General features: G+C 36.8%; 1 protein-coding gene across 1 annotated transcript in view; it reads left to right on the top strand.

The window, feature by feature from the left end:
* LOC123666060 (la-related protein 1B-like) overlaps positions 1-22,634 on the top strand; it is a 112,788-nt gene extending 90,154 nt beyond the window's left edge. The window contains exons 24-31 of the mRNA XM_045600268.1: positions 4,504-4,655; positions 4,938-5,046; positions 6,568-6,713; positions 8,322-8,455; positions 18,056-18,168; positions 18,739-18,833; positions 20,933-21,326; positions 21,859-22,634. Of these exons, the coding sequence (XP_045456224.1) occupies positions 4,504-4,655; positions 4,938-5,046; positions 6,568-6,713; positions 8,322-8,455; positions 18,056-18,168; positions 18,739-18,833; positions 20,933-21,003 (820 nt within the window). The 3' untranslated portion in view covers positions 21,004-21,326; positions 21,859-22,634. The remainder of the gene's footprint in view (positions 1-4,503; positions 4,656-4,937; positions 5,047-6,567; positions 6,714-8,321; positions 8,456-18,055; positions 18,169-18,738; positions 18,834-20,932; positions 21,327-21,858) is intronic.
* The last annotated feature ends 243 nt before the right edge of the window (positions 22,635-22,877 follow it).

Genomic DNA, 22,877 nt, shown 5'->3' with positions numbered 1-22,877 from the left:
TTATATTATATATGTACCTGTATGAGGAATGTGAGTATAAATAAATCCTGAAACAAATTATCCGGATTAGGGCCCACTTCCAACGCCTAGCTTTGTCACTGGTTTATTTATTTATTTATTTATGTTTATTAGGAAGACATACAGTTTGATATACATTAAAAATTAAATTTAAATGACATACATTTACCAGTTAAGTCTTCACATAATAATAGCACAAATAATAGCAATTAGTACATTAATAAAAAAAAAGCATACTAATTTCAACTCTAAGAGTCTAAATTTAGATATATATTTTCTTATACCAAATTAACTTGCCAATAAAATATGATTGAAAACAAAAAAAAAAAAATGACAACAAAAAAAGTGACAGAATTCTAACAATATCAGATATTAAGATTACAATTAAAATTAATTAAAATTAAAATATCATCGAGAAATGACATTCATCGTGATAGATTTAAATCTATTTAAGTTAATATTAAACATGTCAATGTCACCAAACACATTGTCATGAGAGTTGCATGCACGATAAAGAAAAATATTCCGAGCATATTTCGTTCTAATTACAGGTACAAAAAATTGTAATTTTTTACGAGCTTGTAAACGAGGACATCTCAAACTAATATTACTCAAAAGATAAGGGGTATCAACATAACCGGTTAGTATTTTATAAAGCAAATGCTCATCCCTAACCATTCGACGGTCCTTTAAAGAGATCAGAGCGGATGGCTTCGCGAACAGGTAGTTAGTTTTAAAACGAATATGTTTGCTAAATTTCTTTTGAACATTCTCAATTCTATCAATGTATATATTGTATATTGGGTTCCACACAGTTGAAGCATATTCGAGAACTGAGCGGACGTAGGCATTGTACAAAGTAAAGAGTGTGGCACTGTTACGAAAATCTTTTCCAATCCTAAGAATAAACCCCAGCATTCGAAACGCCCTGCCAACAATGTAGTCAATATGACAGTTAAATAAAAGTTTACAGTCAAGGTACACTCCCAGGTCTCTCACTTCAGTAACCCTCTTGATTGGTTCATTGTTAAAACAGTAATTGTACTCCACTGTATTACGTTTACGCGAAAAAGTAATGACATTGCATTTTTCGATGTTCAAGATAAGACCATTGCACTGACAGTAATCAAATAAACGGTTCAAATCATCCTGCAACAATGCACAATCAGTAGGTGTATTAATTGGTTTAAAAATTTTCATGTCGTCAGCATATAATAATATTTCCGAGTTCTTAAATACCTTATTTATGTTATTTATGAATAGATTAAAAAGTAGAGGGCCGAGATGAGAACCCTGAGGCACACCTGAGGTAACGGGTACAAAAGATGAGCAAAAGCCTTTAACTGTCACAGCCTGACTCCGCTCCCTAAGATACGAAATCATCCAACGTAGGAGATCGCCATGTATACCAACTTCTATAAGCCTACGAATTAATAAATAATGCGAAATTTTATCAAATGCTTTTGAGAAGTCGGTATACACGACGTCAACCTGACAACCACTATCCATATGAGACAATATTCGGTGTAAAAATTCATTCAAATTAGACTCTGTAGATTTTTTATTCATAAAACCGTGTTGCTGTTCAATAATTATAGGCCTAAAAATTGGAAAAATGCTGTCATATATAATTTTTTCAAATAATTTAGCGATAACACACAATTTAGAAATAGGTCTGTAATTCTGAATATTATGTTTATTACCAGACTTAAAAACGGGCACCACAAATGACTGTTTCCATAACAGCGGCATAACTCCGGTTTTCAGGGACTTATCAAAAAGCAGAGATATTGGAAGCGCAAGACTGTCACTACACATTTTTAGAAAGTATGGAGGTATAAGGTCAGGGCCACAACCCTTATTAACGTCAAGTTTCCTTAAATATCTTGATACAATCCCACGCGATATATCGACAGTTCCAATTGAAACACTATCATGACAATTTTGAGACGTGTTAAAGTTATTTACTTCGTAATCTGTGTTGGGCGTATTAGATCGAAAAACTGATTTAAAATAATTGTTGAAAAGAGAACTAATCTCTATACCATTTGACGCAGACAAATGATCCAAAAACATCGTGCCAGGTAATTCATTACAGCTTTTTTTAGACTTTACGAATGACCAAAAATGTTTACTGTGTCGTAATATTTTTTCTTCTGAGTTATTAATATAAGTATCATAGCAGTATACTTGTGCCCTTTTTTGTCTATCCCTTAATAATCTGAAAGTATCATAATCACTAATCCTTCCGTAGATTTTCCACTTTCTGTGATATTTGAGTTTTTCCCTAACAATTTTAATTAAAGCGCTCGAATACCAACACGGATAATGTCTACTATCTGCCACGACCCTAACGGGAACCCATTCGGATATGATTTCATTAATGGTTTGATAAAAGACAGTAACAGACGTATCGATATCGAGGCCCGAAAGTAACTCATACCAATTAATATTATCAATAATCCCGTTGACAATATTGTAATCAACGGCACGATATAGTCGCACAGTCCTTGATTTAGAAGAAAGGGTTTGTTGGTTAAAAGCATTGAGACATACCTCTATTGCCGGATGATGGCTATCCTCGGGGACAAGCGCACAAATCGATTTAGAAGTTACACAGTGGCAGCTACAAATAATTAAATCCAGATACCTATGATTTACATTTGGAATACAATTATATTGATTCAGACCTGTAAAACTTAGAAAATTAAATAATGTATAGACGAGATTGTTATCTAAATTAGAATTATCCAAACACATAACAGAGTCATTAGAATACCATTTAGCTACGGAAATGTTAAAATCACCCGCTATAAAATAATCTTCTTCGGGGCAGTTAATCACGTCATTTGAAATAATTTCGAAACATCCGCACAGTGCCTCAAAATGCAACTGACAATGAGGAAAATAACAAGTATAAATGTTTAAAAAATGCAATCTTCGTTCACGACTAAGTTTTATTTTCACTTTGATAACCTCAGCGACTGCACCGATAATAGGTATAGCTGTAACAGAATCTACAAAAAAGTCCCGCCTGACGGCTATTAAAACACCACCACCTAAAGTGTTTCCACGTACCTTATAATCCCTATCGCATCTGTAGACACAATATCGAGAGTCAAACAATTCCTCGTTAAAAATGCCCTCCAGTAGCCATGTTTCTGTCAGACATATAATTCCAAAAATGCCCTCCAGTAGCCATGTTTCTGTCAGACATATAATTCCAAAATCTGTTTTAAGTAGGTTTCGAAAAAATAAATTGGTTTTAGAACGTAAGCCACGAACATTCTGATAATAAATAGAGATATTATCATCCATTTCCGTAGAAAACACATTCACAGTTCAGTAATACTAAAGTATAAAGACGATCCAAATGCAACTCAAGAAACACAACAGAAAAGTCAAAGCAATTAGCAAACACAAAACAATCACAAGTCAAGATGTCCTCGCTACCTACAATATTAGTTATACAATAGGGTGACAATTCAATTAGTAATAAATTTATTTTTACAAAATGAATATATATAAAATAAAAAAATAAAAAATAATAATGAAAGAATAAAAAATAATAATGAAATAATAAAAAATAATCAGAGGAAGGTATAACGACATTCACACAATTTTTTTCAAATCGCTGTTGCTTAATATATGTAATACTGGACTGGTATCTGTACGTCGGACCATAATAGTACAATTCTTTATCCAAACATAGGAAAAATTTTTCTCTTTGGCCAACTTTTTAGCTTCCTGCAGAAGAGCTTTGTTAGAACGTGTCAGGTGTTCTTTAAAGTACACATTAGAGCTATTACCAGCAAAACCAATATCACTACATTGGAGTTTTATTCTTTTAGCTAAAGCCAAGAAGTCATCCTTCTTCCAACGTGACAGGAACTTAATAACTATAGGTTTAATAAGCCGATTTTCGCTTTTACTATGAGCAACTCTGGTAACAAAATCAATATCTGTAGAAGGATTTAATTGATAACCAGTACGATCTGAGATTGTTTTTAAAATCTCCATTAGGTTTTCATTCTTGTACTGACTTGACTGACTTGACTTGGTTGTACTGACTTATTATGTTCCAGTGACCTATCTCTCCATTCCAAACAGTTGTGGGTTCGATTCCTGCCTTGAGTAATGAAATGTTACGTACATGGGTTCACTAGTACCCATGCCTCAATCTCGTTTCTTTGTTATTAGTTTGTTATGACATTAGTGTTACAATACAAGGAAACTCATTCTGGGAGTCATCCATAAAATACGTCTAACCCTAAGGGGCTGGTAGTGGGGATCGAAGAAGTTTGACATTGTTTGATAAGATGTGGGGAGAGTTCCAATATTTTGTGACATCACATTTGAAAATATAATATATCTAATTATTAATACCTAAGTATACTGTTAACCTATAGAACAGACATTGAATCGCCTACCTTCGAAAAGATTCCGTGAGTGTATATGCTGAGCATATTTATTGTTGTCTTCCAGCTCGTCGCTGGGCACGTCCCCAACGCTGGGGTCCTCGTGTGGCTCGGCGCCGCAGTCGCTGCCCACCTTCCACCACCCGAGCCACGGGCTCCTGCGCGAGAACCACTTCACACAGCAGGTCTACCACAAGTACCACTCGCGCTGCCTCAAAGGTAATCACCACACCACACCACCTCACCGCCTGACCACCGAGTATCATTCTAAGTAAACTACGTTAAATATAACTATTCTGCTTTCTTGGGTGTTCCGCCATATTGGATTTAGAATGACGTCACACAGCTATCCATGCATTGTCATCCAAAGTAAAGGTGTATACAAAATTTGAGCTGAATTCAACATTCCACTAGACCTCCTTTATTTGAAGTCGGTTAAAAATAACATAAATCACGTGACTATAAAATATCAGCATATTTAATTTATGTGTTTGTTCACAGAACGTAAGAAGCTAGGCATCGGTCAGTCTCAAGAAATGAACACTCTGTTCAGATTCTGGTCGTTCTTCCTACGGGACCACTTCAACAGGACCATGTACAACGAATTTAGGTATTTACATCTAAACTTTATATATATCAGCTATAATTCTTGCACTGTGTTCCCCGCTATATGACACTCTCTCTCATGACCATTGGTTGACTGGAAGAGATCTATCTATTCTAGAGATAAGTCTACCTTTGCCATCAACTTTATGTACAATTTTTCTGTACATTATTTTTTAGTGCCATAAAGTATATAATAATATATACTATCTGACCCCGCAAACGTTGTTTTGCCATATATTTTATTAACCTTCTCAATCCTATCCCTTATAACTTAGGGGAACGAAAAATAGATGTTGGCCGATTCTCAGACCGACCCGATATGCCCACAAAATTTCATAATATTTTATTAACCCGCTTATAATTTAGGGATATGAAAAATAGATGTTGTTCGATTCTCAGACCTACCCGATATTCACATAAAATTTCATGATAATCGGTCAATCCATTTTGGACGAGTTTAACTACAAACACTGCGACACGAGAATTTTATTTATTATATACTATTTCTTTAGTAAATCGACTGTCTATGTATTCCTTGTTCTTTTTTTTTTTACTCGCTGTAATGTATTGTATGTTATAATGTATGTGTCATTTCAACGTTTGTAAACTGGTAGGCCAGTAAAAATATTTTCGGCCAATTTAATATTTTCTTTCTTCCATTTTTTCTGTACTAGCTGACCCCGCAAACGTTGTTTTGTCATATATGCTATTATTTCCCTTAACCCTCCCCCTTTATAACTAAGGAGTATGAAAATTATATGTTCGCTCATTCGCGCGATATGTAGACAAAATTTAATAAAAATCGGTCCAGACGTTTCGGGGGAGTATTGTAACTAACATTGTGACACGAGAATTTTATATATAAGAAAATTGATTTTATTATTTTTATTAAAGTGTTAGGGCAAGTAAATTGCATGTTTATGTTATAATATCGATTCTGATATCGCAGTTAAATGGAAAGACGTCACTTTAATAACACGAGAATGAATATATAAATAATATAGAAATGAATTCCTATTTTCCTTGGTCATTTGTACATCGCCTACCTCCTGCTTTTAAAGTCTAATCGTAAACTTATTTGCTTGATATATTATCTAGAGCTAGTGAAACCTGCCCAGACAATACATAAAAATATTTACGCTTACGCTTCCTGTAATATCCCACTGCTGGGCATAGGCCTCTTCCCTCGTTACGGAAAAGAAGAGAGCTTAATCTACTACTCTGCTTCAATGCGGGTTGGCGGATAAAAAATATTTAATAATAAATAAATATACTCATATAACACGACAATAGGTAACATTATTTTAAATTTGATTTATAATATTGTCCATTGCCTTAAGGAAATAAGGACGCTCCGAGAAGCCTGTGAACGCCCTAGGAGGCTTCTGAGCTTCTGGATGGAGCTGGGCTGGCTGAACTAGTCAGCCCTCTTTTCACGCATAATGGACCACCTTTGCGTCTAAATGAGGAAAACCGAGCCCACTACAATACAATACAATACAATATTGTCCATTGATATTTACAGAACATTAGCAAACGAAGACGCGGCAGCTGGTTTCCGCTATGGTTTGGAGTGTCTCTTCCGGTTCTATTCGTACGGTCTCGAGCGCAAGTTCAGACCGGAACTTTACCAGGATTTCCAGATGGAAACGTTGGCTGATTACGAAAAAGGTAATATGAATATACAAAATATGAATAATATAATTTATTAAACAGATACAAAATATTTTAAAAATCGAATATACAAGTCGAAAGAACTTGTATATTCGATTTTTATCAGATAAGTTGAAGCAACTTGTGTATGAATATAATTTTTTAGGAAACTAGTATGTGAACATAAAATTTTCTGTATTTTCTATATTTTGCAACTGTAACCTGCCTGGAAAGACATTTATATTCAAATATTTTCAAAGCTAAATATAATAATTAATTAAAAAAATGTAAAGGTTATAAAAACAAAGCATGTAATCCTGGGCAGATTGTGGGGTAGGGTCGGCAAGCTGGGTTGCTTCTGGTGTTGCAGGCGTCTATAAGCTACGGTAATCGCTTACCATCAGGTGAGCCGTACGCTTGTTTGCCGACCTGATTATATTATATATATATATATATATAGGCATTTGCCCCATCCAGACTTACAGTTAACAACACATATAAGCACAAGCTATTATTAACTTTATATTACCTCCCTTTTTTTCCCTTCTTTATCTGAATTTTACTAATACTCGATTTTGCACACCTACAAACGTCTGCTCTTGTACGTCCTAAGGTTGGCTGGTAGAGAATGCTTTTAGCATTAAGCCCGCCTTTTGTACAATTCTTTAATGTATTGTGCAATAAATAATTAATAAATAAATAAATAAATAAATTATTGAATTAGTAATGGTAAGTGAAAAGTTGCTGTAAAAAAGCATTTTTAATTTTCTACTACTTATCGAGTTTTTACATTTATTTATTTTGACCCCGACCTTTAAATAATTCTGGGATTGCCTTGATAAGTTTTCTGTATACTACAATTTTAAGGCTTGTAACCAACTTCGATGAATTGAGCTTTCTATAAAATACAGTAATTGATATAATTGAACTTAAGTCGTGTATAATTATGTGTATTGCTCTTTTCTTCAAGAACTAATCTTTAATATAAAAATGAGTCGCTGAATGTGTTGCTAAGCGCAAAACTCGAGAACGGTTGGACCGATTTCGCTAATTCTTTTTTTTAAATATTCCTTGAAGTACGAGGATGGATCTTACGGAGAGAAAAATTCTAAAAAAAAATTTTTAAATTTTCTGAAAAAGTCTAAAAACAACACTTTTCTATACTCCCATACAAAAGATTTGTGATAGTACTTAAAAGTCACTGTTAGGCGATACGAAGTTCGCCGGGTCAGCTAGTTATAAAATATTTATGTTGAGATTAGTTCTGGAGAAAAAAAAAGAAAAAGAAAGAAGGATTTGGGGAAACAAATAAAGTTACACTTTACACTTTTACGATTAAGGTGGTATAAAGAAATCTATTGACAACTAAAGTGCACCTGCTATCTGAACTGGTTAGATAACTGTATTTCAAAATAACAGGTAAAACAATAATTTTCATTTTATTAATATTTCCATGATAACTCCAGACTATCATCTTTATAAAATAGCTATGACATAAATACATTGCGAGTTAAATAGAAGCTGGTAAAAATATCAAAATTTTCAAATCATACAAAATGTAGAAACTCGTTTCAAATCACTTTGTTTTATTTAAAAAAATTAAATTAAATTTTTTATCTGTACCAGGTCAGCTATACGGCCTAGAGAAGTTCTGGGCCTTCCTGAAGTACTACAAGCACGCTTCGGCTCTTCAAGTAGATCCCAAGCTCCAGGCTCACCTCGAGAAATTTAAGAGCATCGAGGACTTTCGCGTGCTTGAGGTAAGTTTACTGACATTAGCTTTACCTGTGACTTTAATTGTTAAATATTTTGATATTTATCCCTTTTCCCTTTTCAAAAAAAAAAAAAAAATGATTTAATTTCGAGAATTAGAAAAACTAGTGTCTTTCAGACCACACGACTAAAGTAAAACTTTTATAGCAGTAGACCTGCACTGTGTCTTAGATATACGAAACGTAACTGGCTATGAGAGGAAGAGAGAAAGAAAATGTGTGCTCCCACCTCTCCCTCTTGCTCCGTACGCCTCGCCCGATCACACTTTTTGTAACGTTGTCGTCACGCATTCAGCAGCTTACTCCTCAAGTAAATTTTGCGTAATGAATTTTCACTTCAAAATGCAGTTATTTGTGTTTGTCTGTATTTTGGCCTTGTTGAGGGACAAATTTGATAAAAAAAAAAAATGTTTTATTTTTATTCAATAATTATATCTTATACAGGGTTATTTGTAAAACACCAGCATCCTTGCAGGAGAAGATAGCTAACATTATGTACAACAACATTTGTTCTACGACTTTTGACGTAACTCAATACATTAATTAAAAATGATTTTTTAAGCTTTTATTGTACGGTCCCTAACATTTGTAAGTCTATGTTTCATTGATTCATTCATTATCAAAAGGACGAACGCGACGCTCGCGCGCTTGCACTGCTAATAATAATAATAAATAACACTTTCTCTGCCCGATAATTCTAGTTAATAAAATAAATAAGTTAATAATATAAATTGCTTGGTGGGTTTGTAGGCAGTATCACAGTATGTATGTCGCAGTGACTTAAGTAAATGTGTATGTAGATTAGCTATCTGAATTCTGAACATCCAAAATATGTGAAAATTATTAACTTAGCTAATTATTAGTCTTTAACGTTTACTAAAGTTTAATTAAACCAAATTAATATTAAATATTTTATAGCTGGGTATTATTCACTTTTCATTGATAATGCAGGCGAATTAAAAAAGTGGAATCAGCGTATTTACAATAATTGAAAAATAAAAAATAATGTACAATAAAATTATATTTACAAACTAAATTTCTATTACCTCTACACCGCGCACATAGTGTTCAAAATAGTCACCATCACAACCAACACACACACCACACCTAAAAATCAGCTGTTCACTAACAAGTGCTAACACTTCCGAATTCGTTTTAATTTGATAATAATTGTTCGCGCCAATCGCATTCACCGCCCTCGTTAGCAGTTTTAAGGAAGATAAGGGTGGTTCACGCGCCCTCGGTACGCAGTTCAAATAAAGGCCACTTTCCCCGATCCCACCGTCGGCATCAATGCCCTAACGCAAAAGGGAAAGCACTCACCTGTGTGTCTTCTTCTCCGCGCGTTCCAGGCGCCTGGGAATTCACAAGGATCGGGTGCACCAGTGCTAAGCTCTGCTGCAGCGGTAAAAATAATTCAGCGGCCGTACTAAGGTCACACGCGAACTTATGGTCATAAAAACAGATTACGTCCACCCACGTCGCACAATATCGGTCGATTAAAGGGCACGGCCGATGCGCGCACGAGCATAGACAACAACAAGGGTCGTGCTTCCTCGTACGTCATAAGCATTTCCGCCAACCGGAAGGAAACAGCGAAAATGGCCCAAACAGCATCCCCCGCCTTGAAAGGCAATGCCTTTCAACACGCAGGAATAATCAGCCTAAATAGGCTAACTAACAAAAGAGAGGGTCGCGAGGTGGAACTATTAAAAATTTAAGATGCAGTTACAGAAAAAAATATATATATACGCGGTTATACTATAAATGCAGTAACAATAAAGTAAAATTATGCGGCTATACTAAAAATGCGGTTACAAGAATAAAGTGCGGATATAAATAAATAATAAACAATTAATTATAATAAACAAGAATATTTATATTTTTAATGCAGTAAAAGTAAAATAAATGGCGGTTAATTTTTTTTTTAAGCTAATGCGAGGAAAGAAAATGAAGTTAGTATTGGGTAAAGGACAGAGGCGAACAATAGGACGCTTTAATGTACCAGTTTTAGTTTTAACTAAAGCTATCCTAACGTGACCGTCTTTACCTTCAATCGTCTCACTTATAATGCCTACTGGCCAATGCAATGGAGGGCTATTATCTCGCATAATCAGCACTATCATTCCCTTATACACCTTCGGTACATCCGTATTCCATTTTTGCCGAATCTGGAGCGTGTGTAAATATTCATCACTCCACCTTCGCCAATAGGAACGGACCAGTCCGTCAAGCAGCATAAAGCGCGATAATAAATTTGGTTTATCCTTTTCCACGTTAGGTGATGGAAGATAAGCTAAAGGCGTCGTGTTTAAAAAATGTGCAGGGGTAAGAGGTAAAGGTTCCGCAGGATCTTCACTGAGTATTCCTAACGGCCTTGAATTAAGAATTGCCTCGATCTGGCAGAGTACGGTTAAGAGCTCTTCGTAAGTTAGGATCTGCGAACCAATCACTCGAAAAAGATGCGTTTTAAAAGATTTAATGGTCGCTTCCCATCCACCACCGAAGTGGGGAGCGTTAGGTGGAATCATTTCCCAAGAAATGCGATTTTTAGCTAATTCTGTTTTAAAATCTTCACTGAAAGCGTTAGACTTTAAAAATTGCTGAATTTCTGTTAAATATGATTTTTCACCAACGAAATTTGTACCATGATCCGAATAAATCCTTTCGACAGGACCGCGACGAGAAATAAACCGTTTGAAAGCATTCAAAAAAGCGTCGGTACTTAAATCGGTGGCAACCTCTATATGCACTGCACGAGTAGTCAGGCACACGAAAGCGCATAAATAAGCCTTTTGGCTTTTTATACCACGTCTCCTAGTCAAAGTGATCATAAGCGGTCCACCGTAATCAACACCGGTGTGCGCAAAAGGTTTGGATATTTTTAAGCGGCAGGTGGGTAAGTCAGCCATAACCGGCGGCTGAGCAGGCTTAGGGCGTGCTCTGAAACATGCGATACAAGAGTGAATTCTCGCACGTACAGTGCGACGAGCGGATAATACCCAATACCTTTGCCGAAGCAAAGAAATCACATGTTGCGGTCCAGCATGACAAGCGGTGCGGTGAACATAATCGATAATAAGATCGGTTATTTTATGTTTAGAAGGCAAAAGAATAGGATGTTTGTGATCAAAAGTTAAATCGCTATTCTCTAATCGACCGCCGACTCGTATAACACCCTCGAACAAAAACGGTCTCAGTTTACGCATCGAGAGAGGTGGGTGCTTGCCAGCTTGTAATAGTTTCAATAAATCCGAAAAATGAGCAGCCTGAACGGAGCGAACTATAAAGTTTTCCGATTTATTTAAATCTTCCGCGGTAATACTACCTCGCGTTTTTAAGCGTTTCGAAAATCGCAATACATAAGTAAACACACGAAGTAATTTTGACCAACTAGAAATCCGTTCAGTCAACGAAGTTAATGTAGAGTTTTCTTTATTGGAAGGTGGTAAAACATTTGACAGAACGACTGGCTTATATTCAGGTAACTCCTGGGCGGATTTAAGACATATAAAGGGCTTAATAGGCCACTGAGAAATGTCTTGATGGACCCAAGGCGGTGCGTTAAACCATAGAGTATGCGAAATAAGTTGTGCAGGAGTTAAACCACGCGACAAACAATCACTGGGATTTTCCTTTCCCGAAATGTGATAAATGTTTTGAACATCTAAACATTCTTGAATTTTAGTAACGCGGTTAGCTACAAAAGTTTTTAAGCGGTGCGGACTGGAATTAATCCAGTTAAGAACAATAGTTGAGTCACAAAAGGCAAAAAAATTATTAAATATAAAGCGATTGTCATAGGCTTTAAGAACGACGTGAATCAATTTAGACATTAAATGTACTCCCATAAGTTCTAACCTAGCCAGACTTATCGTTTGAACAGGTGCAACCTTTGACTTTGCGCACAATAAGCGTACAGAAACTCCATCTTCAGATTGTACGCGAACATAAAGTGCAGCTCCATAACCCATCTCAGAAGCATCTGAGAACCCTAAGAGTGCAGCGTTGCAACCATGAGTCACACCAATGTGACGCGGGAGGGATAAGTTTGACAAAAGTGGAAGTTCACTTTGGAACCTTGTCCATTGGGTTTGGATATGCGATGGAGGCTCGTCGTCCCAATCCAGCTTTATTAACCAAAGCTCTTTAATTAGGAGCTTAGCGAACATAATTAAAGGAGCAGCGAAACCCATTACATCCCATAAACGGGCTATAACAGACAGCATATTTCGCTTAGTACATGGTACCTCAGCGGGGCGAATGAAAAAATTAAAATTATCTTCATGAGGCTCCCATGTTACACCTAAAACCTTTTGTGTTGCGGTTGAAGAAAAATTGAGTGATTGTGGATGCAAATGGTTTTGCGGAAGAGAAGAGAGCACTTCGGGCGAGTTACTTAACCACTTATGGAGTTTGAAACCTCCAGCAGCGAACATATCAATAAGTTGCGAGGCTACCTTCTGCGCCGAGTGCACATCATTTATGGAACAACAAATGTCATCCATGAAGAAAAAACCACCATTAATCACTTCAGAGGCGAGCGGAAAATTATTTTTCTCATCGTCTGCAAGTTGTCGCAGCGTGCGCAGTGCTAGGAATGGACTGGAAGTCAGTCCGAAGCAAACACGTTTAAATTCAAACAACTGAATAGGATCAGAAGTGTTGAAGCGATAAAGTATTTGTTGAAATTTATAAAACTGTGGATGTACCTTTATACGCAAATACATTTGCTCGACATCAGCGCACAGTGCGATTGGAAGTAAGCGGAAATTAAGCAAAATTATAAACAAGTCTGCTTGCAAATTTGGTCCGGAAAATAAAATATCATTTAGTGACACCCCTGTATCAGTACGTGCACTAGCGTCCAAGACCATGCGGATTTTTGTAGTAATTTTATCTTCACGTATTACACCGTGATGCGGAATGACGTAAGTTAATGAAGGAAGCTTACTTTCTGCGGATATCGGAGAAATGTAATCCTTATCACAATAATCAATAATAATATTATTGTAAGCGGAGCGGTAATTTGGATCGCGCAAAAAACGCTTCTCCAAAGCAAAAAATCTACTTTTAGAACTCTGCATTGAGTCACCTAAAGCTGAGGGGTTAGTTTTAAATGGCAGAGAAACAACATAAGTACCTGTTGCTTCGCGGGTAGTTGAAGACTTATATAGATCTTCACATACTTTCTCCTCATGACTAAGCAAGGCGGAGCGAGGAGTGGAAACTTCTTCAGTTTCCCAAAAACTTCTCATCAGTACATCTAACGGCTGGCCGGTAAATGCACACAACGTATGAGAGGGCGGAGCGGCGGTGCGGTGGGAGCGACACTTAACAGGAGCATCGCCCATTAAAATAAATCCAAGCGGAGTTTGAATCCCCGTAGGGGTACCTGGAGGTCCATGGACGCGGCCAGGCAGCAGTAAGCGGGTAAATAACTTAGCGCCAATCAACATCTCGACCTCACCGGGATCAGAGAATGTATCATCAGCAAGCGGCGTGCGGGAAAGATATGCTAACATCGACCTATCAATAGGTAACGTAGGAATGCGGTCCGTAATATTTTCCACAACAAGTGGTTGTAAATTAAAAGAAATATTGCGATCAAAACGCGAGTAAAATTTAATATTTGTTTGTCCCTTAACCTCCTTAGAAGAACCACCAAACCCGTTTACAGTAACTTTTTCAGGAAGTGAATTAATTTTTAATGATAATTTCTTACAAAGATTACTAGTAACAAAGTCATTCATAGATCCGTTATCAATTAGAGCGCGAGCGATATATTCGTAACCGTCACTGGTGCGCAAGACAATGCGCGCCGTAGCAAGTAACACGGTGTGCGCGTCGCGTAAACTCAACAACGTATTCGAACACATTGATAGCGGTTGCATTGTATGAGACGCGTCGGACGAGCTAGCTATGGCAGGCGAGTAATTTGTCGCGCCCTATGACTCAGCGGTGTGCGGTGCTTGCGTAGCGGGGTTTTGTTCCGCGGTGAGTCGGGGTTCGATTCCTGAGGCGGGACTCGATGTTAGATTTTTATGAAAATGTAAAAGAGTGTGATGCGTTTTAGATTCACAGATACTACAAGATTTATTTGATTTACATAAAAATGTTTTATGATTAAAACTTAAGCAGTTGCAGCAACTATTGTTTTCTTTAACAATATTATAGCGTTCTTTAGGTGTTAATTTAAGAAATTTAGGGCAGCGATAAAATTGTTCGTGACCTATTTTTAAGCATAATGGACAACAATTATTATTTGATTCGGAAGTAATGAAGGATTTAGTGTGCTTAACATTATTAACCGGTTCAGGTGCGAAGTGCGAAGAACTTTTACTATATGAGTTTTTTCTAGTGGATGGAGTATTAAAAGTATTCGACGAAGAACGTTCTATAATTTTTACTTGTTCCTTTATAAACTTAACTAAAGATTCATAAGTAGGCAATTTTTCACTTCTAACATAAAGTTCAAAGTTACGAATAGTTTCTTTATCTAACTTTTGTAATGCTAAAAATAGAAAAATAAAATCTTTTTTGTTTGAAATATTTAATCTGTCGAATGCACATACGGATGCTGCAAATTTATCTAAGAAAACATTTAAACCATCAGCGGAGGCTGTGGTCAACGGCTTTAAATTTATAATTTGTTGTAAATATGTACTTGCAAGCGTGCGGATGTCTTGGTATTTGTCAACCAGCGTAGAATATATTAAATCGTAATTATCTGCGGTAGGCGGTATACCAGAAATAGCGGTTAACGCGGACTTTGAAAGAATACCCGACAAATAAAATACCTTATCGGATTTACTTAAATTTGTGTTATTATGTACTGCGTTATTAAAACATTCAAAAAATGATGGCCAATTTTTTAAGTCTCCATCAAACGTTTTTAAATTAATAGGAGGTAAATTTAACCTAGACTTCTCTGTAGATAGTGATGTAGTATGGCTTTTTAGCTGCTGAACTATAGACTTTATGATACAATAAATTTCCTCGAACGCGAGAAACATATTATGATCTGGAGAAAATTCAGATCATTCTGCATTTTAAGCAAATTTAATTCTTCTATTGACTTAAGATAGTCTGTCCTTAACTGATCGATATTATATGCAGAACGTAAAAATGTATCTTGCAGCTGAGAAGTACTTATATTATTAGAAGCGTCATAAATAGATTGCAACCTACTAAAATATGCTTGCATACGAGATTCTATTAACTTAATTGTTATAGGAACACCGGTATCTATCTTTTGCGCTCGACTTTGCATTTTGAATAATAATTAATTATGCGTAAAGTTTAAGGTAGAATAATAAAAATTCGTTCGAGTACTAATGATGCGAGTCAACAAATCGAGAAATGCGTGCAATAGTTACAGCGAGACGTTTTAAGGTCAATTTTATATTTATGCAGTTAATATAATGAGTAACAAATAAATGGTACACTAAACGAATTATTGTAGCGAGTATGAGTATGCAAATTTACAAAATAATATACTATTACAGTGTAAGTAAAAGCGAAAATAAATATATATAATATATACTAATTATTAAAATAGCGGGAATAATATAAAGCGTAAATTACAGCCTTATTAAGGTCTGTAAGCGGTGAGAAAAAATATAATTGCAAAAAAAAGAATGGTAATCTAGGCTCGAAGGAAGGACCACGCGGGGGCAATGTTCGCGCCAATCGCATTCACCGCCCTCGTTAGCAGTTTTAAGGAAGATAAGGGTGGTTCACGCGCCCTCGGTACGCAGTTCAAATAAAGGCCACTTTCCCCGATCCCACCGTCGGCATCAATGCCCTAACGCAAAAGGGAAAGCACTCACCTGTGTGTCTTCTTCTCCGCGCGTTCCAGGCGCCTGGGAATTCACAAGGATCGGGTGCACCAGTGCTAAGCTCTGCTGCAGCGGTAAAAATAATTCAGCGGCCGTACTAAGGTCACACGCGAACTTATGGTCATAAAAACAGATTACGTCCACCCACGTCGCACAATATCGGTCGATTAAAGGGCACGGCCGATGCGCGCACGAGCATAGACAACAACAAGGGTCGTGCTTCCTCGTACGTCATAAGCATTTCCGCCAACCGGAAGGAAACAGCGAAAATGGCCCAAACAATAATCATCCTCACCATTTCCGTGTATTCGACATTAGAATAGCAGTACGCCATGGTTATAAAATTATTTTAGTACAGATACAATACATCGATCGATACGAGTAAAATAAATACGAGTAGCACACAAAATCATATGACGCGGGCGCATCAAAGTCGCCGCGCCGACTGCTTCGGCTAGCGAAATAGTTCAAGTTCAAGGGCGCTAGCACCGCTCCGGCCCTTCCTTCCCCCCCTCACATTCACACCCGCAAGTAGTAACTGTTTACCTAATATTTGGGATGCGCGTAGAGTTTATAACATTCAAACGGAAAATTAAATTAATATTTTTTTTTGTATGAAAGTAAAATCTAACAAATTAAGAAAAGTCGTAGAACAAATGTTGTTACTTATGATGTTAGCTATCTTGTCCTGCAAGGATGCTGGTGTTTTACAAATAACCCTGTATAGTTGGAACTAGAGGACCCAAGGCTTTGTTCTGTTTAAATTATTGAACATTTTCTGAAATTTAATAATTGTTTATATTGAAATTTAACTAATGTTTAGCGCTTGACGACACATTTAGAGCGCTTATAATACAATTACGAGGATTACTTTGCTGTAATGGTGCGTGTGCCGTGTCAGCGGCGCTTAAACACGGTAACGACGGTCGTGGGTTCGATTCCCGCTTGGAGTGGATATTTTGCTTATATAAATATTTAATTCCGGTCTGGTTGTTAGTTTTTGTACGTCTGGGTAAGTCATCGGTTCCGGTCGTTATCGTGTATATCTGATAGCGATCGTTACTCATAGACAATATATTCGCCAATCCGCATTTTGAGCAGCGTGGTGGATTAAGTTCGAAGCTTTCTCCTACATGGGGAAAGAGGCCTATGCCTAGCAGTGGGATATTAAAGGCTGAAGCGAAGCGAATTTCCCATATGATTCTAAACGAATCTTTATCTCAAATTATGAATTCTCTTATCAATATCTCTTTATATAAAAATTATTAATTAGCACGTTACTAGCTAAAGCGAATTATAATACAAGATACCTTCCCATTTTTTTACGTGACAAATCCATCATGGATACCTTCCACATGGTCAGAATCCTAGTGACTAAAAAATCCACCACGCTTGAGCAGTCGTCATCTGGGTGGGGCGAGACGGGGTCGCGCTAGTACTCGCCACCTCGTCCTTGAGTATAATTTCGTCGTGTGCCAGGGTCTTAAAAGACGCCATCTCGCCCCGGAGTAGAATTTCGTCGTATGCCAGGGTCAGAAAGCACATAATAGAAACACAACCGCTCCGAGTAGTGCAGTTCCCACCGTGCCAGGGTCTGAGAGCACATAATAGAAGCACAACCGCCCCGAGTAGTCCAGTTTCCACCGTGCCAGGGTTTGAGAGCACATAATAGAAGCGCTCCGAGTAGTACAGTTTCCTCCCGTGCCAGGGTCTGAGAGCACTTAATAAATGTCCAATCTTTCCCCAGCCGCAGCTGAACGAGCTGCTGGCGGGCGGTGGTGGCGCCGGGCGCGCCTGCGACCGCCACCGCTCCGTGTCCGAGTCCGAGCGAGAGCGGGCGGCGCCGCGCCGGCCCGACGGGTGCGTGCACCGCTATTTACTGTCTATATATATATATATAATCATTATTTATCGTTGTGTCCATTTGTTATAAGTATTCTTTGACGGTTAGCAGGAAAGTGGACATAAGGTACCAATCAAACCACTAATTGCAAATTCATGCGACGTTTCGATCCTTTATTGGACCATCATCAGGCATCTACAAAATACAAACATTGAAGAAAGTTGTACAACTAAGAAAAGAAAGTTGTATGGATTAATTAGTTGTACAGCTTTCTTCAATGTTTGTATTTTGTAGATGCCTGATGATGATCCAATAAAGGATCGAAACGTCGCATGAATTTGCAATTAGTGGTTTGATTGGTACTTTATGTCCACTTTCCTGCTAACCGTCAAAGAATACTTATAACAAATGGACACAACGATAAATAATTATATTATATGACGGCTTTAATTTTGAAACAACGTCAACATGATTGACGGTCGGTAGATTTTTTACCTATTTATTGCGCATTATACGCACGAGTATTACTAGTATTCTTTAATTATTTTTTGCACATTACAATTATAACCCGCGTGTCCTGTGTACAGTCGCCCGTCGGGTGGATCCAGCCAAGCCATCAATAGCAGAGGTCGAGCCGGTTCCTGTGGAGCGCAGAGTGTCGTCGCCAACGCTAAGCCTCGCCGTGAGTACCTTCATATAGACAACTATGGTACCAAGTAAAGGTGCGATATGGCGATGGTACGCTTACCATTACCGTAGCCTATGAGTAATATCATGTATTCTTTACTGTACACAAAAAAAAAAATATAGAAATATTGGAACACGGAAAGTTTTTACAGTGAAACTTATTCTATCGTCCCACATGTTTTCGTTCATCTATCGCATGTCGCAAGTGTTCCGCGGGATTTGTGCCTTTTGGTCTGTTTATCATACATCGTGGTTTCATAAAACCACACACACACAATTCTTTTTTATATATGTAACGCTGTGGTGGCAAACAAACCCGCCTACTGCTAAGCGTCTACCGTAGCTGCGTGAACGGTTGAAACAACACTACAGTACCCCTTCTATCAGCTTGTCAATATGTTTTTCAATAGAATGACATGCAAGCAAACTGTTTGGCGAATGTGTGCCACAGAGATCTCTACTTCACTCACACAGGAACAGGAACACAGTACTACTTTAGTTTAATATAATTTATCGAGTAGCTCGTTGGCGCAGTTTGAGTGGCCCTGCTTTCTGCTCCGCGGGTTGCGGGTCCGATTCCCGCCTGAGTCTGGGTGTAATATTTGTATTCATATATTTATATATGTAATATTTCTATGTATATATATAAAAAAATATATATTCAGCTATACCAGTCGGCTATTACCCATAACACAAGTATTAAGTTGCTTACCATAGGAACAGACGACCGTATGTGTATGTTACAAGATATTTATTTATTATATTAATTATAATACACTTTATTGTACACCAAAAACAAATAATACAATAGCAAAGAAACAAAAATATCTATACATCTAATAAAATGGTAGGAAAGTCAAAACTGTACATTGAATATTTTTTTAAAAGAATACTTGGGGTGTGATCTGCAATCATGATGATCTGCAACACATGAGTTCACGTTATTTTTGGCGTAAACTTGTGGAGGCCTGTGTCCAGCAGTGGACTGTATAGGCTGTAATGATGATGATGATGATCTGCAATCGATACCTAAGTCAAAAATATAGTTTTTAGAATTTTTGTCTGTTTGTCTGTATGTATGTCCGGGATAAACTCAAAAAGTACTGCATAGATTTACTTCAAATTAGGCACGAATATTATTAAGAAGTCGGATCAACATATAGGCTACATATTATCACGCTATCACCTACGGGGAACGAGCAGTGAACCTTTATTTCTTCAACACATTCTGTAACAACGTGTAATCTAACGACGCATATTTGAATGTTGTTATTATGTTAATAACCATGCTATAAGCTAGCTTCGTACAATAAATAAAGACATTCTGTAGTATATTTAGTATCAGCATTGCACCCGTGCGAAGTCGGGGCGGGTCGCTAGTTAACAATATATTAATTAGGTACAAAGGGCGGCCTTATCGCTAAAAAGCGATCTCTTCCAGGCAACCTTAGCAATTGCTTTATAGCTTATTAGCTTATGCAAAGGAAATAGTCTAGCGTCAGCATAGGTGTACAAGTTACATTATTATTTATTTATTTATTTAATTTGTTTGTGATCGTTTGTAAGGTTTATTATACTCTCTCAACAGTAAGCTCTAAATTTTGAGCAAAATAATACATGCTTTGTGATACCTCAGATTTACTCTTCGTATATTTGTGTTACTATTTCTGACTTCATCAATGTAGTTGAAAGTAACTTTACTTAACGTGTAGTTGCGGGTGTGATGTGTATAATGATATTAATCTAAATCTCTATCTCATCATCATCATTACAGCCTATACAGTCCACTGCTGCACATAGGCTTCCACAAGTTAGCGCCAAAAATAACGTGAACTCATGTGTTTTGCCCATAGTCACCACGCTGGGCAGGCGGGTTGGTGACCGCAAGGCTTTGTCGCACCGAAGACGCTGCTGCCCGTCTTCGGTCTGTGTATTTCAAAGCCAGCAGTTGGATGGTTATCCCGCCATCGGTCGGCTTCTTAAGTTCCAAGGTGGTTGTGGAACCTTGTTATCCCTTAGTCGCCTCTTACGACACCCACGGGAAGAAATCTCTATCTATCATCAATTTATTAATTTTAACATTTTGTTTTTCAGCGAAACCAAAATCGAAGCCAGAATCCGCACCGAACGAATTGAAAGCGCCAGCGGTCGCTAAAACACAATAAAACATCTCGCAACGAAACATCCATACACTGTACATAAATATAAACCTGGTGTGCATGTGTTACTTATACTAGACTATTAAAGTGCATTTTTTATATATATAAATATATAAATTAAATTAAAAAAAAAAAACACTAAAAAATAAATAAAAGTGAGTGAAGTGTTGTGCGATCGCGGTGTTTTAGTGTTAGTTTTGTAACCAGTTTTGTCTGGTTCAGATGGGATCGAGCCAGTTCTATCTGGTTGTATCCGGTTTTAACCGGTTGTTGACCGGTCTCGGTGTGCGGTTACTGGGATTGCAGGCTGGTTATATGTGGAAACCTAGGTGAGGATTTTGATTATTATAAGTTTAACTAATGTTTTTGGTGATACCGGACTTGCCATTTTGAATGTACTCACTTATTTTCTCCCATTAAAATATAGCCTATGTCACTCACAGTGATAATGTAGCATTTAGTTTTGAAAATCTGTCCGTTAGCTTTTAGCCTAAACTGTTCTTTTTGGCTGATTTCCTGTACATCCATACTAATATTATATATGTGAATGTAAGTTTGTTTGTTACGCTTTCACGCGAAAACTACTTAATCGATCATCATGAAACATTGTACACATATTCTTGGAGATATTAGAAGTAACATTGGATACTTTTTATTTAAAAAAATATTCAATGCGAGCGAAAAGCGGGTAAAAGCTAGTAATTTTTAAATTATGTGATTAGTGTGTGTATATGTGTTTTAATTCACAACGTCAGCCTTATTGTATATACATTATTTGGACATTGCATTTTTTTTTATAGTTGTACAGACTATGTCCCAAGTATTTTTTTGAATTACTTATTGATTATTTTCTCTTTTCAGCTTGCACGTATCGACAATAAGGTATCTGCTACGCGGTTAGACGCCACTATCGTAATAGTATAAGGATTATCATACAGACATACAATTCATATTTCTATTTATATATATTTTTGACATGAATAGTTACAAAGACGGACATCTAGAAATGCATAATAGTGACGCTCGTAGCTAGCCTATGAAGTAATATGAAGAAGAAAAAAAAACATTTATATCGATAAGTTAACTTAGCGCTTGTGGTAGGTTTTAAGATTTTAATAGTTAACCGATGTTTTCTTTGACTTGAACGATTGGTATAAAATTTTTTTCCTTTTTGATGTCCGGTTCTTATATTGAACATACGAGTCTGTTAACCCACAGACGTATTGTTCGTTTTATTTAGTAGCCGTAAAGGCCTGTTTCACCGCGTGTGGATAAAGATTATCTTGCACGTAAGTTACGAATACACTTTAACAGCAGGAGGTTGAACAGGCCGCGTTCTTAAACTTCAAAATATCCCGTAAATATAGTGGTATTCGATGGTGAAAGAGAATAATATATCATACACTGTTATCTGTCGGATACCGTTATCCGTCTAATAGCGTTAACGGTGACCGGTGGAGCGGGCTCTTGAGTCTCTATCGATAATTTTGTTTTTAATTTTTCTCGATAGGTGCTGCAAACGCAGACATTTAGTGGCATAATGTACAGTTGTTGATATTCTTTCACTTAGTATTGATATTAAAAAAACAAAAAAAAAAACGGCTAAACGCCGCAAGACTGAAAAAAATAAAAAATGTTTTTTTTTTTGACGGTAACTCACTTGAAATTTATAATTGATACAAGTTTAAAACTACAGACTTTGTTTAGTCTGTCAACTAAGCTATATATATATGTGATTTAGCATTAGTGTCTGATAGTTATCTGACAGTTAAAGGTACAGATTAGATTAATTACAAGTTAAAGTCTGTAGAATATTAAATTGTATTTGAAATAAATTTAGAATTTTTTTTGTCATAAAGAATATCAAATGAAGAATCAAA

Source organism: Melitaea cinxia, chromosome 25 (assembly GCF_905220565.1).
Source record: "Melitaea cinxia chromosome 25, ilMelCinx1.1, whole genome shotgun sequence".
Classification (NCBI taxonomy): domain Eukaryota; kingdom Metazoa; phylum Arthropoda; class Insecta; order Lepidoptera; family Nymphalidae; genus Melitaea; species Melitaea cinxia.
The sequence above is the reverse complement of the archived record's forward strand: the minus strand, read 5'-3'. Positions and strand labels throughout refer to the sequence as shown.